This window comes from Pezoporus occidentalis, unplaced genomic scaffold (assembly GCF_034315485.1).
Source record: "Pezoporus occidentalis ecotype Australia unplaced genomic scaffold, CSIRO_AGI_Poc_V1 ctg115, whole genome shotgun sequence".
NCBI lineage: Eukaryota > Metazoa > Chordata > Aves > Psittaciformes > Psittacidae > Pezoporus > Pezoporus occidentalis.
Window position 1 is genome coordinate 2,380,448 of NW_026912940.1, and position 13,631 is coordinate 2,394,078.

At 48.1% G+C, this 13,631-nt stretch overlaps 1 protein-coding gene across 9 annotated transcripts in view; it reads left to right on the forward strand.

The window, feature by feature from the left end:
• FOXN3 (forkhead box N3) overlaps positions 1-13,631 on the forward strand; it is a 216,955-nt gene that overhangs the window by 69,056 nt on the left and 134,268 nt on the right. For 6 of the 9 annotated variants that reach the window (XM_062638623.1, XM_062638666.1, XM_062638656.1 and 3 more), the window contains exons 1-2: positions 1,527-1,758; positions 4,553-5,109. In XM_062638623.1, the coding sequence (XP_062494607.1) occupies positions 4,567-5,109 (543 nt within the window). In that variant the 5' untranslated portion in view covers positions 1,527-1,758; positions 4,553-4,566. Of the gene's footprint in view, positions 1-1,526; positions 1,759-2,831; positions 3,094-4,552; positions 5,110-13,631 lie in introns of those variants that run through there. The other 3 variants (XM_062638632.1, XM_062638641.1, XM_062638649.1) reach the window with 2 other exon arrangements.

Consider the following 13,631-nt stretch of genomic DNA (forward strand, 5'->3'; position numbering starts at 1 on the left):
TTGGGAAGTAACTAAGCACAGACACAGACGTGCAGGAGGACACAGTGGTGACCCTGCTTGGCGGGACAATATTGACTCTGTAGGCCAGCACAGAATTCCTGCAAGGTCTTGAGACAGCTGTCTTAACTTGTTCAATTAAAATGGCTAAAATGCTTTTCTTCTTGGTTTAGGGATGATTCCTGTGTCCAGGGATGCAGTGGAAAGGATCTACAGCTATACCTGTATTTCCAGTTTGTATTATGTTGTTACACATTCTTGCAGACCCTTTTCTATACTGAGAGGAAAATTATTTTCAAAGTATGCTAAATCTGCAAGCCTTGTTTACCCAGAGCAGAAAATCCTCAGTTTTTGTGGATTAGCTACAAAACCATTTCTTCTACTTGTTTTGGGGGTGGACAGCCATACCTTAATTTTATGCTGTGAATCATTGAAGCTGCTTTGAGATCAAGCATGTTGCATACAGCAGACTGTACATTTAACTAGTGCTGTCTAGACTGGGGAACTTCTGTTTTTATTTCTAAATCAAGTTAGTTCCCTCCAATTAATTTAACTGTTGGTAAGGAAGGGCTTTTTTAACTGAAGTTGATAGTAGTTATGTCAAGGTAAGGCAGTAGAAGAGAAAATGAGCCATTCTTCATTAAATCAGGCCTTATTTTGAAGCAGATTTTCTTAAAGAACTAAACTGTTGGGGTTTCGCCTGGGCAGTTGCTGCAGATTTCTGCAAGCACGGCTCTTTACTGCTCAGCAGAGGCCATAGCTTCGCGACGCACCGAGCCAGCAGCAGAGACCCCAGCATTATTCCCGGCGGCTGCTGCCCGCCGGCGCGCACTGCGCGCCGCTCTGGACACAGGAGCGGGGCAGATGCGTTTGAACCCGGCCGAGGGACTCGTGCCTCGCAGGTGCACTCTCAGGTTTTCCCCTCCTCGGCAGGAGTCACTTGCCTGTGGGGGAGATGTGCAGGACGCAGCCTGGTGTTGAGAGATGTCGCCCCTGCTCCTCTTGGAGCGGAGAGCAGTGCTCCGGTGTGTTGCTCTGTGGACTCGTGGTGCCTTTAGTGGCGACCGTCTAGTTTTTTGCAGTTTAGCGGGGGTCGGTCTGGCCGTGCCTCCCGCTACGCCACGGGCAGGGGGAGAGACTCGTACAAGTGGGAGCACCGCTGCCGCCCCGCCGATGGGCGCCGGGAGCACTGCCAGTTCTCTCCGCACCGGGGACTTCCCTCCGGGCGCCTCCCGCCCCGCTGCCTGCCTCGAGCGCCCGCCCCAGGCAAACGCCGCCGACTCGCGCCCCGCCGTCGGGCGCCCCGCGGGAGGACGGGTCGTGTCCGCGGCGCTGGCGGCGGCGGGTGCACCCCGGGGTGCCGGGCCAGGGTTGCCGCCGCCTCCCCTGAGGAGCGCCGCCCGCGCCGCCGCCCTCCCCCACAGCCGGCGGCCCTCCCTTCCGCGGCTTCTCCCGTCTCGGCTGGCCCAGCCCACGTTTTCCCTCTCTCCCCTCCCTCCCTGGTCATGTGTCGCCTTTTTTGTTTGCAGTGGAAACAATTTCTCGCTCTTCGGCTCGCACCGAGGCTGACCGCTGCCCGTCGGGAGCGCGGGGTGGGCGGGGGGCGGGAGACGGCCGGGCCCCATGCTGGCGGCGGAGCCCACTGCACCGGGACCCCCGCGGCACCCTCGGGGCTCGGGCTGAGCGATGCCCGGCTCCGTCAGATGAAAGTTTGCACCACAGCCATGAAGGGACCGCGGTGAAGCCGCCGCCCCCCGCCAGGTGAGTTGGTGTCGGCGGTGGTGTCGGCGGGGACTGCGCAAGGAGCTGTGGCGGGCCCGCCTGGGGGGCGGCGCGGTCCCGCCCGGCTCGGCTCGGCTCTTCTCTGTTCGCCCCGGCCCCGCGGCCGACCCGCGCCACAACTTGGCCAGGAGTTGGTGCGCGGCCGCAGCGTGCGCGCCGCCGCGTCCCCACCGAGCCCGTCCGGCCGCGCCGCGGGGCCGCTCTGGCCCGGAGAGGTCCCGCCGGGGGCTGCGAGCGCCGCTCGGGCAGGACTTTGGGGCACGCAGGCAGGCGGGCGGGCACGCACGCACGCACACACACCATACACACACACCATACACACACACACACATACATACATACATACATACATACACATACACACACGCGTGTCCGTCAGGAGGGGCCCGGGAGAGGAGAGGCGAGGCGCGGCGCGGGAGAAGTTGTGCTCCGTGTGGGCTGGGCGGCGGGCCGGTGACATCTGGCCGGCATTGGAGGTATGCGCGCCGCCGGCCGCCCGCGCCCGCCCCACTGGAGCAGTCCCAGTCTCCTAGCAACGCCATTGATTGGCTGCGGCGGGGGCCAATGGGCGCCCGCCCCCCGCATTTCCCCCCTCCGCCGTGCGAGCAGTACGGTGTGAACATGGAGCGGGGCGGGGGGTGCCGCGGTGAGCCTGCCCCCGGCGCTGCGGGCCCCCGGCGGGCGGCTCCGTGAGCGTGTGTTGGAGCACCCGCGGCTGGCGGCGGGTTAAAAATGTTGGTCCAACTGCGGGCTCTCATGTGACCGGCGCTCCTTTGTCTGGCGGCGGGGCGCCGCGGCAGCCGCCGCGGGCCTCCTTAACAGAGTCGTGTGACCCCCCCCCCTCCCCCGCCCCGCTCCGCTCCAGTCCCCGGGTGCAGCCGCGGCCGAGCCCCGCCGCACGGGGGGTGTCAGCTTCTGGCAGTCCTCGCTCCCGCCCCGTCCGCAGGCGCCGGTGGCCGGTACGAGGGGGCTCGGCGGGGCAGCCCCGTCACCCCCGGCGTCCGTGAGGACTGGGGAGGTGAAAAGAGAAAAAAGGGATGGTATGATACGGCCCTCTGGGAGGATACTGGCAAATAAGCAAATTAAACAGAAAGAGAGCAGCATGTTGTCATAGCAACAGTGCAATTAAATTACTTTACTGTCAGCCATCATAATTTTCTGTTTAGAAGCTCCTGGGACGTAACTTCCATTTGGAGTCAAAGTTGAGTGTGTGGCGTAGGTAGGCGATGCCAGTGCCCCCGGACACCAGCGATACTGGTGTTTACCTTCTGGCTGTGCTGGATGCTGTTTTGAAAGCTAGGAAGTGGGACCTACGTAAGTTTGGCCTCCCGGTGTTTATATCTGCCTCGGTATTTTTTTCCTCTTCCAGATACTTGTGTAAAACCACACGTTTGCTGAGCTTGTTGGGTGATGGTGTGTGTTAACAAGCTTCTGTGCATGAAAGTTCTGTATGTTTCTTTTTAGTCATGGTTGCTTTGGTGTAAAGTGCTTATAGAAAGACCTGAGGAACTTCTAATTTTCCGTTTTTACCCTTTTGTAACAGCTAAAACTCCATCATTTCTCCTTCTCAGAATGGATGTCCTTCTCTTTTCTTTCCTGTACATTGATGTTTGTTCTGTTGTTACCTGTAGGTTTTTTTTTTCCCCCTTCGTTTACAGTATTGACTGTCTGACCACATGACTTGATGGAACTGCTGAAGATACTGTTTTGGTACAGGGAATCATTCTGCTCTTGTTCAACATTTGTGCAGGAAGCTTCGTAGTTTTAAAATCCGTTATTAACTCTCCTCAGTTTTATTTCACTGCTGTTCACATTTCCAGACCTAAATCCTGGCAGTTTTACTGTAAGGAGAAGCTAAGAGAGTCTGAGTCTTGCTTCTGAGGTGGATTGTTTGGCTCCTGTCTGCTTCTCTTGAGGTGGGGAGGTGCTCCGTTTCACGCAGCTTCAGAAGGGCTCAAGTACTCCCGAATGTTACTGAGTGCAGGTGTCCCCACTAGGCCTACTGGTGCAGTACCCTCTGCAGCTCCTCCACCTCTCCCTTGCCGCTGATGGGCATCCCAGCAGTCTTTCTGCCTGTTTTCTGCCACGTTTGAAATACAGCTCAGCTTATGTAAAAATCTTCTCTGTTTACGTACATTTTTAAAGTGCTCTATTCCTCTGGCGCTTGTTTCCCCATGTCTTGGCCCTGGTCCCAAAACTTCCATGTGCTGCTTTCCCTCCTCCCTTCTCCTACCCCAGCTGGTTTTGAAGTTCTGCTGTCATTTCTGACTTTTTCTGGAGCTGTAGTCAGATTGGATGCTTGTCTGCTCAGCCTTTAGCCAGAGTGACTTTAAACACGGTGCTGTTGTATTATTGTCCTCAAAAGTGGAACAGCTGAATTTAAAGCAACTGGGCTCAAACCCCTCTATTTTTTATTTAATATTTTTCTTTCTAGTTCACATGGTTTTTGAAGTGGTACAACAGGAATGTTCAATGATTTCATATACACATTCATCATTAAAGGGATTTGCTGTGTGGAGCTTCATGTACCTGAAGAACTGAGGTGTATTGGGGTTCATTCCATTGATTGAAATTTCTTCCCTTGTCCTGACTTCAGCTTATTTCATTCTACAGTTGTGGATGAGTGTTTAGTGAGTCTGTCATTTTTAACACAGGTGGCAAAAGGACGAGTGAGCAGTTAGGGAAAAGCTAACAAAATGTTATGCAGTATCTTTTTATGAGCTAACTTTTCTGTCTATTTCTTTCTCCCTTTCCTTTGGATTCACTCTCCCAGGAGTTGCTGTCTAAATGGGTCCAGTCATGCCTCCCAGTAAGAAGCCAGAGGGCTCAGGAATTAGTGTTCCCAGTGGATTGAGCCAACGTTACCAAGATAGTGATTTATCCAAGGCACTTCATGATGACGAAGACCTAGATTTCTCTTTGCCTGCCATCAGATTAGATAAAGGGGCCATGGAAGATGAAGAACTAACTAATTTGAACTGGTTGCACGAGAGCAAGAACTTGCTGAAAAGCTTTGGGGACTCGGTGTTAAGGAGCGTTAGCCCCGTTCAGGACATTGGTGATGACACGCCGCCATCTCCTGCCCATTCTGACATGCCCTATGATGCCAAGCAGAACCCCAACTGCAAACCTCCTTACTCCTTTAGCTGCCTCATATTTATGGCCATTGAGGACTCGCCAACCAAAAGACTGCCCGTAAAGGATATATACAACTGGATCTTGGAACACTTTCCATATTTTGCAAATGCACCCACTGGATGGAAAAATTCTGTGAGACATAATCTATCCTTGAATAAGTGTTTTAAGAAAGTGGACAAAGACAGAAGTCAGGTAAGTTTGGAACTATGGAAATTGAACTGGCTCTGAAAATATTGACCTGCTAATCCCAGAACGTGTCTGTAACAGTGAAATGCAGAATATGCAATGCTGTCCCTGGTAACGTAATTCATGAAATTCAGAGAGCCAACATTTCTTCAGTGTGGCTCATTCTGTTTTTATTAAATTCATTGTCTAGACATCTGTAAGAAAGTACTAGGGGTGTGTGTGTGTTTTTTCTTCCCCCCCCAGCTGGTGTCTTCATGCATAGTGGTTAAATATTGGTTTTAGTTATCATGCTGTGGTAATGGTTTCCAGCTATACTAGATGAATGTAATCATGTTATAAATAGGCTGCTTGCTGTTCTTGGCTTATATGAGTGTATAGTGAAAGGGTATGCCTTATGTAAGAGTCCATTGCTTTTTTCCCTGGTCTGTGCTGTAATCTGAAAAAACTTCCCTTTCTCTTAAACAGACAGAAGTAGTTCTGATTTTAGTTCCATTTCAGACAGGTTTTAGAGAAACTCTTCAGAGAGAGGAGATTGGTCTGGCATCAAAGATGAAACTTACCATTCACAGGAATTTCAGTCATTTTCTTCCTGGGCTCATGTAGCTTCTGTGACTGTTGCAGTGGCAGAAGCCTGTGGTGCACGTTTCTGATTTTGAGTCTCTGTTGTCATTGCCTTGTTTCATTGCTGAATCCTCAGCAGCGTCTGCAGGAAGAGGCTGTGAGGAGGGAACAGGGAAGCGAGCCTGGCAGGGGAGACAGCCCTTTGCAAAGCCTTCTGCTGCGTCAGTCTGCCTGGGAGCAGGTATCAGGTTCTGAAGGGGACCGTCTCAAGAAGTAGTGCTCTGGATGAATCTTTGGCAAAGTATGAGTATACTTATAAAAATATCAGCCTGCAGATTAATTTCACAGGCCTTCTCACAGGTTAGTGAAATAAATAGGTGGTAAAATCACATCACTGACTGTTTGTCTCTGAAATTGGCTGACAGTCAGAAAATGGACACTCTCTTCTGGTAGAAACAATAGATGCACTCAACTTTTGTGTTTCAGTGAAGTAAATGCCAGGATTGTCTTGTAAATGGTAACCCTGAAACTAGACTTCTGTTGGTGGTGCTGTTCTCCCTGTTTTGTGTGTAATTTAACTTTAAATGCTGTGGAGTAGGAGCTCAAGTAACTCTAAAGCGAGAGTCATATATTACCCTAAAGTAGCAACTCTTCATTTTAGAGTTCTTAACTGCCTTTTCTCTGGAGCTTTCCTTTTTTTTTAAATGATCGACATTTTTATTCCCACAGCTCCCCCTTTTTTTGGATATTATTCCGTAGAACCCACGTATTGCTGATCACACTCTGTGTATTGGTATTTTTATCAGTTAGTTGCTGTGGAAGATTGTGTATGGGATTTAAAAAAAACCAAGAACAAGTTCCTGAACTGGATCTTGTTTTGTGTAAGCCATAATCTTAATTCTTGTTTGGAAGTGAGACTATAATAACAAGTAACATGCCAGACTGCTAGGATCCAGTACCAGACCATAAGAAACCTTCACACAATACATTTAAGACACCCACAAAACGCTGTAACTGGCAAGGCATGTGTTTAGCATTGCCATTTGTGTTCTGTTCTGTGCCTCTTCCTCTGTTTACAAGTTGACTGTTTAGATTACAGCTTCCTTCCTATGAGGAACTTGTCTTCATGTCTATCTGTCAAATATCCGGCAGTCTGCTGAGCTCGCATGAACAATACCACGACGTGCTGCTTCTCTGCAGGGAAGTGGCAGAGCACAATGCATGACTAGTCACCTGCCTCTCGAATCTGTGATTAGCCATGGTTACATAGCTAGACAGCAAGGTGTGGTGGGAGGCCTTGCCTGTGTGAATAATGAGGTGGGGTTTTACTCATTCCTTGAAAATCCCAGGTTATGAGGAAGAATTTCTTCCACCTCCTGGATATGCTAATAACTGCAGGTGGCCAGCATTACGGTGAATGAGATGAGAATCTCAGCCATACAACACAGCAAGGCAGGTCATTTAAATCTCCTGCTAGGTTTTTCTCATGTCCTGGACAGGGGATGTGGCAGACATAGTCCTGAGTGCAGAACTGCCACTTGGTCAGAGTTGCTGAATCAGGTGCTTGACAGCTAATTGTGGACTTGGAAAGCAGTAAATGTCAACTGCTGGCTTTGAAAATACCTTTGTGTGTGTGCACATGCACACTTGGGGTTGATTCGAGTACCTTGCAGCAAGCATCTCTGCTGTTCAGAAGGGGGGTGTCCATCTGAAGGGTTCTCTGGTTTTAGGCTGGGGCTTGGGGCAGTGGAGCAGGGAACTCTCCTTTTTGTGGAAACCCTTCTTGCTGCTTCTGCCCCTTTGAAGCCAGATTCCACAAATTGCAGGTTTGGAGTCTGCCTGCCTTACTGTTTTTATGTGGGGGAAAAAAAGCATTTAGCAAATGGCACGTTACAAAATGCTAACAAGACAGGCTCTGAAACATGTACAGTATGGGGGGAAGGAGTTAATCAGTGCTGGGAATTGCAGGCATTTGCTGTTTGATGTTCATTGACACATTGTGAAAAGCTAGAAGCTTTTCCTCCCTAACTTTTGCTTTCCAGTGTTCGTTTGTGTAGCCTTTCAGTAATCGTTTTTCTAAAAAATGTTCTGCTGAACACTTAATTCTTTTTTTGAATTACCTCTGCATAGTACTTTTCTCAATCTTGGGTTCCACTAATTTATATTCATGGGGCTAAATACGTGTTCAATAGTGTGCAGCTTTTTCTGCTTGTATATGAATGCTTGCATTTCATGGAGAGAAATCCCTGTAACAGAGGGGGGAGAAAGAAAAGGAAGACTTACAGGGGCTGCATCACTTCAGTTTTTGACATGCTCCGTGCTGGTGCTTTTAGGTCTGGTGTGGAGCGCTTGGAAAAGACGTTCTCCTCGGGTATGTTCATGCACTGCTGCTGTTCCACTTCAGCTGCAATGCCATCAGGTTTACCTGGCAAGCCGGCATAGTGACTATTCATGTAACTTTGCAATGAGGCAGATCTGGATCGAGACAGAGAGTCGGGCTTAAGAAGGGAAAATGCTGAGCCCTTGATTGTACGAACCTATTTGCATTGAGCTCAGCAGTTTAATAGTAGGTGGCTAGAGTATGAAGTATCACATGATGGGGAGTAGATGAGGAGTTCCCTGGCTTTGTTTATACTGCCAGACCTGTGAATTCAGTCATTCACATTAATCCTATTGTGAACATACAGATCTAAATGTCCTCCAGTGTGTGTCCCATTTAGTATGGCCCGTTAGCCCATGACTTCCCTGACTTCCCTACCATCTGGTCCTTGGCTGTAGAGAGGAATTTTTCTTGTATATGTGTCTCCAATAGCAACGAGTTTGCAGTTGATATGGAAAGCAAGCAGTTGCCCTAGCAACGGAGTTACTGATGTGGCAGCTTCTCTGCTTGCAGGGAAAGGGCTAAGCTAGTTCAGACCCATTATGTAGGTTTGCTGTAATTATAGCTGCGCCCACTAGTGCTGCTCTAGCTGAGGGTCTGTTGAAAAATTTTGTTACAAGCCCTATCTTTCCCCCCCCGTTGAAGGTTTGTTTTATTCCTGTAGGGATTCCTGAGTTGAGCAGAGGCTGGTAGGATTGTATTTTCAGGGCATGTGGTACATCTCTGCCTTTTATGAATGCAAACTTTCTTGATCGTTATTATTAAACGAGTGGATGAGGGGAAAGGCTGTTTGACCTTGCTGGCTTCTCTAATTTTTTTTGTCTCAATGAACAGCCCACTGTTAGAGGAGCTGGGCTGGGGGTCTCGTCCCATGCTCCTTTCTGCTATTCTGCCATCTTTCCCCCATCTGTGCTTCTTCAGGCATCCATCCTATCAAGAGGGTTCCTCTTTGTGTCTGCTCTGCGTTGTCTGAGATAGGCAAACGCACGCATGCTCCTGGCTGTGTGCATGCTGAAGAAATTCAAGTCTCTTAAACGTTTGTTTGGCACTCGTACTGAGGGACGTCTTAATAAAAATGTAATGAGGGTAAGGGATATGTTTATGGGGACAGGAGAAGAAGATTCCCCTAGCTTGATGTGGAAGTTATTCTTAGAAGTAGATGGTCCATAACTAGGTCATGGGGATCCAGCCAGGCTCCTCCTTCGTCTGGGGCAGGCTATGAGATCTAAGGTCTCCTGAGTGGTCCTTGGGCTCTGCGAGAGTCAATATCTGACTTGTCCTCATCTAGTGCATTGTCTCACCTAAGGGCTCTGCCAGGGCAACAGACGAGAGCTGTGGGGGGACCCTTTGGGTACAGGAGACTTTTCAGAACTCCCTCCTGCAAGATCTTTCCTTTGCTGTGTTAATGTCCAGCCTTCCGACAGGTAAACCCTTCATACCTGCAGAAATACCGTTGGAATGAGAGGAGAAGGAGCCTGCTCTTTTTTCCTTAGAATCTCCTAATTCAATCTGCATATACACAAAGGTGAGGGATCAAGGATCCTGTTCTCCCTCTTTAACATTATTGTTCAAGAAGATCTCCTGTGAAAGCATGGTGGCACTCTGGGAATAGAAATGATCTCCTCCATTTTTAATACTGTTATCACCTAGACTGACCCAGATAACACCAGCACCAAAATTTCACCATGTTCATAACATTTGGTGGAGGTAAAGTGCAGAAAAAAACAGCAGCAAAACAACCTGAGATTCATGTTAAAGACTTCAGATAATGTTGACTCCATTAATAAAATAATGTCCTAAATAAGTGGTCCAGCTGTTAATTTCCCAAATTGTTAATAGGAGATGTTGTCATTTTAGGCTGGAATTCATCTAGTTTAAATCCATTTTTTTAATACTCCAGTCTGTCATACTAAAAAGCTGTCTAGTATCAGAAATGTTCTCCTCAAATTGGTACCTAGAGAAATGAGGGTTGTCTTATTCCAGAGCAATCATAAAAGTTTCTAGAACTGTGCTGTAACATGTAGCTTCCAGATACCAGAAAATTTATGGAGAGCTTCTCTTGAACCCTTTCAGTCTTATTTTTGAAGTGCAAACCCCAGAAATGACACAGAGTATTTAAAGAACAGATTTCCTAAAGCTGTGTGTGGAAATAGCATGCTTCCGTTTCACTGGCTTTCAGCTGGTTGACTTCACATCAGAGCTTACTCTTTGCCATGGAGTCTGCCTGTATTAACTGGTTTAGAGCTGTGCAAAACATAATCAGTTTTTTTTCAAGTAATGAAGAGCTGGCAATATCCGGGGAGTCCTCTGGACCTTTTATCTAAGGTATTTACGTTATCTTGCTCTGGGTTAAGATAGCCCATGGGCAGGCACCCTGCTTGGGTAACTGGCGTGTTAGTTGCACGGTAACAGGCTATTGACATACCCAAGGGGATTGGCTGCTTAGGTTAAATAAATTGGAGTAACTGGCCATGTCTGTGCTCCTAACCCAGAGCAAGAGCATATGAAGTGTATTTAGCTGCACTGAAGGAGCCCAGACAAGAAAGCAGGAGTGAGCCCTTGGGCTTGGGGAGTGATGGGGTTGATGAGTCCTTTTTTTCAGCCATGGTTGCACCTCCCTTGTTCCTGGCTGTTTGCTTTAACACCTTTAACATGCTTGAACACCATGAACTCCTGCGTTTCTGTGACAAACCATGGATCTGGTCAGGGATCTGATCCAGCTGGATTTTTATCTTTCCCTCTTTCTAATTCTTGAGTTGCCTTTCAGGTCAATTCCCTGATCCAGGTCTCAGTGTAGTCCAACAAACAGTTGTGGAAGAAGTAGAGATGATAGGGAAGGTGAGGAATTGCTAAGGAGGCAAGCCATTAGTCACAGAAGAAAAGCCTGATAAGAGACTGGCAGCTGCAGGGAGAATTGGTGTGTGACTGCTTGATGGGGTAATGGATGTAGGCTTCACCACAAGGAAAAGGCTAGGATGAAATAAGAAAAGAAGTTTAAATACAATGGAAGGCTTTCTTTTGCTGGAGACGTTTCTTGTGGTTTTCTTCTAGGAGCAGGGCTATGCTATTTGTTGTGCAGGTGGCCTGTGTTGGCTTTTCATAGTGTTTTACGTCTGATTTAAAGTGATTAAAATCTGGGCTGCCACCATCAGGTATGGTCTCTGCCCAGCCTGGCTGCTTGTTCCCGTTGCTGTGGGACTAAACTGATCTGGGGCTGTATTGTGGCCCCTCTTGAGCTGATACTGACACATGTGTCACCGTGCCACAAGCAGACCGAAAACTGTGCTAGTTTTTGTTTGGGTTATTTTTCAGTGGGCTGATTTGATTGGATTCATTTTTAGCTCTCTGCTTAGCTCATGGTCACTGTGGTCAGAGGGTCACCAGTATCAGCACAGGCCGTTGGCTCAGCTCTGTTTAATGTGGCATGAAACCATCCCTGCAGCTGCCAGCTCAGAGCTGACCTGGCAGCTGGGGGAAGCGGTGGGAGATGCTCCTACGTTTGAGAGCACAGGTGCACTTAAATCACTGGGGGTGCTTGTACATTCAGTCAGATACATGCTTGGTGTGGTACTGGGCCCATACATGGGTGAAATGGTCCTAAGAAAACTGCACAGGGATGTGGTTTTGTTTGTTTTTTTCTCTATCTCAAGGCTGGTTTCTGTTGCTCAGAGGTCTTAATATTGGCAGTAGAGGAGGCTCTGGATGAAGCTGTGCTATGAATCCTCTGAAAAGCTATCATGGAGGAGGGAAGGCTGTCCATAAAATCACTTGTCAGGCTTTTCTGTGCTGCTGTCTTTATGTCCTCATCACCACTCAAGTTTCTTCCTAACTGTCAGAGAGCTAATGAACTGCTGTTGTCAGTGCCAGCAAAGGAAATGCAGATCCTGGGGCTGTGCTCTGCTTTGAGTGGAGGAGGCCTCGATGATGGGGTTGGAGTATACAGGAGTGCTTCATGTGTCCATTTGTGGGCACTGGCCTGTGGGGTATCCTGTGGCGGTAGGCAAGACGTACCTCTGAGCGCCAGGCATACAATGGCGACTGTGCCACCTCCACTTGTGGCCGAACATCAGAGATGAACTGGGCTTGCTCATCTGGCCGAGTGTGTGTTCTTCTGTCTCGCACTTCAGTTCTTCGACAAAACATCAAAGCATCCATTTTAATTACAAGATACGTGTCCCGTAGACTTCCTCCTTCCTTTCCTAAAAGGGAAGTGTTTTGCGCTGGCTGAAAGAGCACAGCAAATTGTGCTGCCTGGCTTCTTTTACTGGGTGAGGACCTCGTGAAAAGGCATTTGAAGGACTTGATCATAATTGAGCAGTCGAAAATAATTGAGGAGTTGAAAATACTCTTCAGGCAGCCTGAAGTAGCCTTGGAGTTGCTGAAGAAGCTGCCTTGCCTTGCTCTGGTTTCAGGCAGTTGCCGCATTCCACTCACTGACCCAGGCAGCTGAAGCCTTGGCTCATTCCTGTGGCAGCTCTGTGTTTCTGGTAGCATCATTCGTACTGGCCTGATGGGGTGTGAGGAGCAGTCTCCAGGCTGCTCATACCTGTTCCTTCTGCGTTGTGATTTTCAGCTAATTGCTGTGTCTTTGTCATAAATCCAGTTGAACCACCTGAATGATCCAGGGTAACACAAGCTGGAATCCTTGGGAAAAGGGGACCCAGTGTGACTCTTATTTTTAATTTAGTTGATATCTGTGTGCTGGTCAGTGGTGGCTTAACACATAGAAATAATCAATTATTTTCAAGACTGGGATGACCTAGGTGAGGTTGTTGTATAAGCACTGCATGTAGCTGCAACAAAGCAGTATGTTATGATGCAGTTAGTCTTGTGAACATGTATTTGCTTAAAAAATCCTCACATGGCTGCTTCTGAGTAAGTTTTGCACAGTAAGCATCTAGGGAAAGACTGTGATGTATGCTTATATGTATTTTTTAAGCTAATAAAGTTTTCTGTCTCTAAGTATTTGCTTTTATCTTTTGATTCATGATCTGGTATTTTGACCCAGTATAAGTTAAGTCTCCTGTCTTCCAGGTACAGGAAGATAACTGAAGAAAGCTTGCTTTGATGAGATGTGTATGAGTCTTGCTGGTTTTCTGGTACTTTTGGTTTAAGTCAGTTTAAGAACAGTGAGGTTTTGCTTTTCAGCAGTAGAACTGGCTTGTTACGATTTGGTATTTAAGTTTTGGTCTCAAGGAAAGAAACTGTTTAATTTTGCTTCCTATCATGTGTCATTTGATCTAAGTCCTGCTTAGTTTCAGTCCCTCTCCCAGCCGTTCCCTACATGCGCCAGTACCTCAGAGCTGGCCAAAAGCAGGGTACCTGCTCAGCTCCAGAGCTGGGAACTATAACATGTGGGCTGGGTGAGAGAGGAGATGCCAGTGCTGATAGCGTCGCAGTGTGTAAGTGGCAAACAGCAGAGAAACAGACAGTTCATTCAGGTGCACTTATGAGTCCTTGACACCTTGTGCTGTTTAAAGGTAAAATGGATCCTGTACATCTGCTTGAATATTTCTATCAATCTTTCATCTTAGTTCTTCTGACTTAGGTGTGTGTTTTCTCTGGTTTGGGAGAATTCAGGCACAGA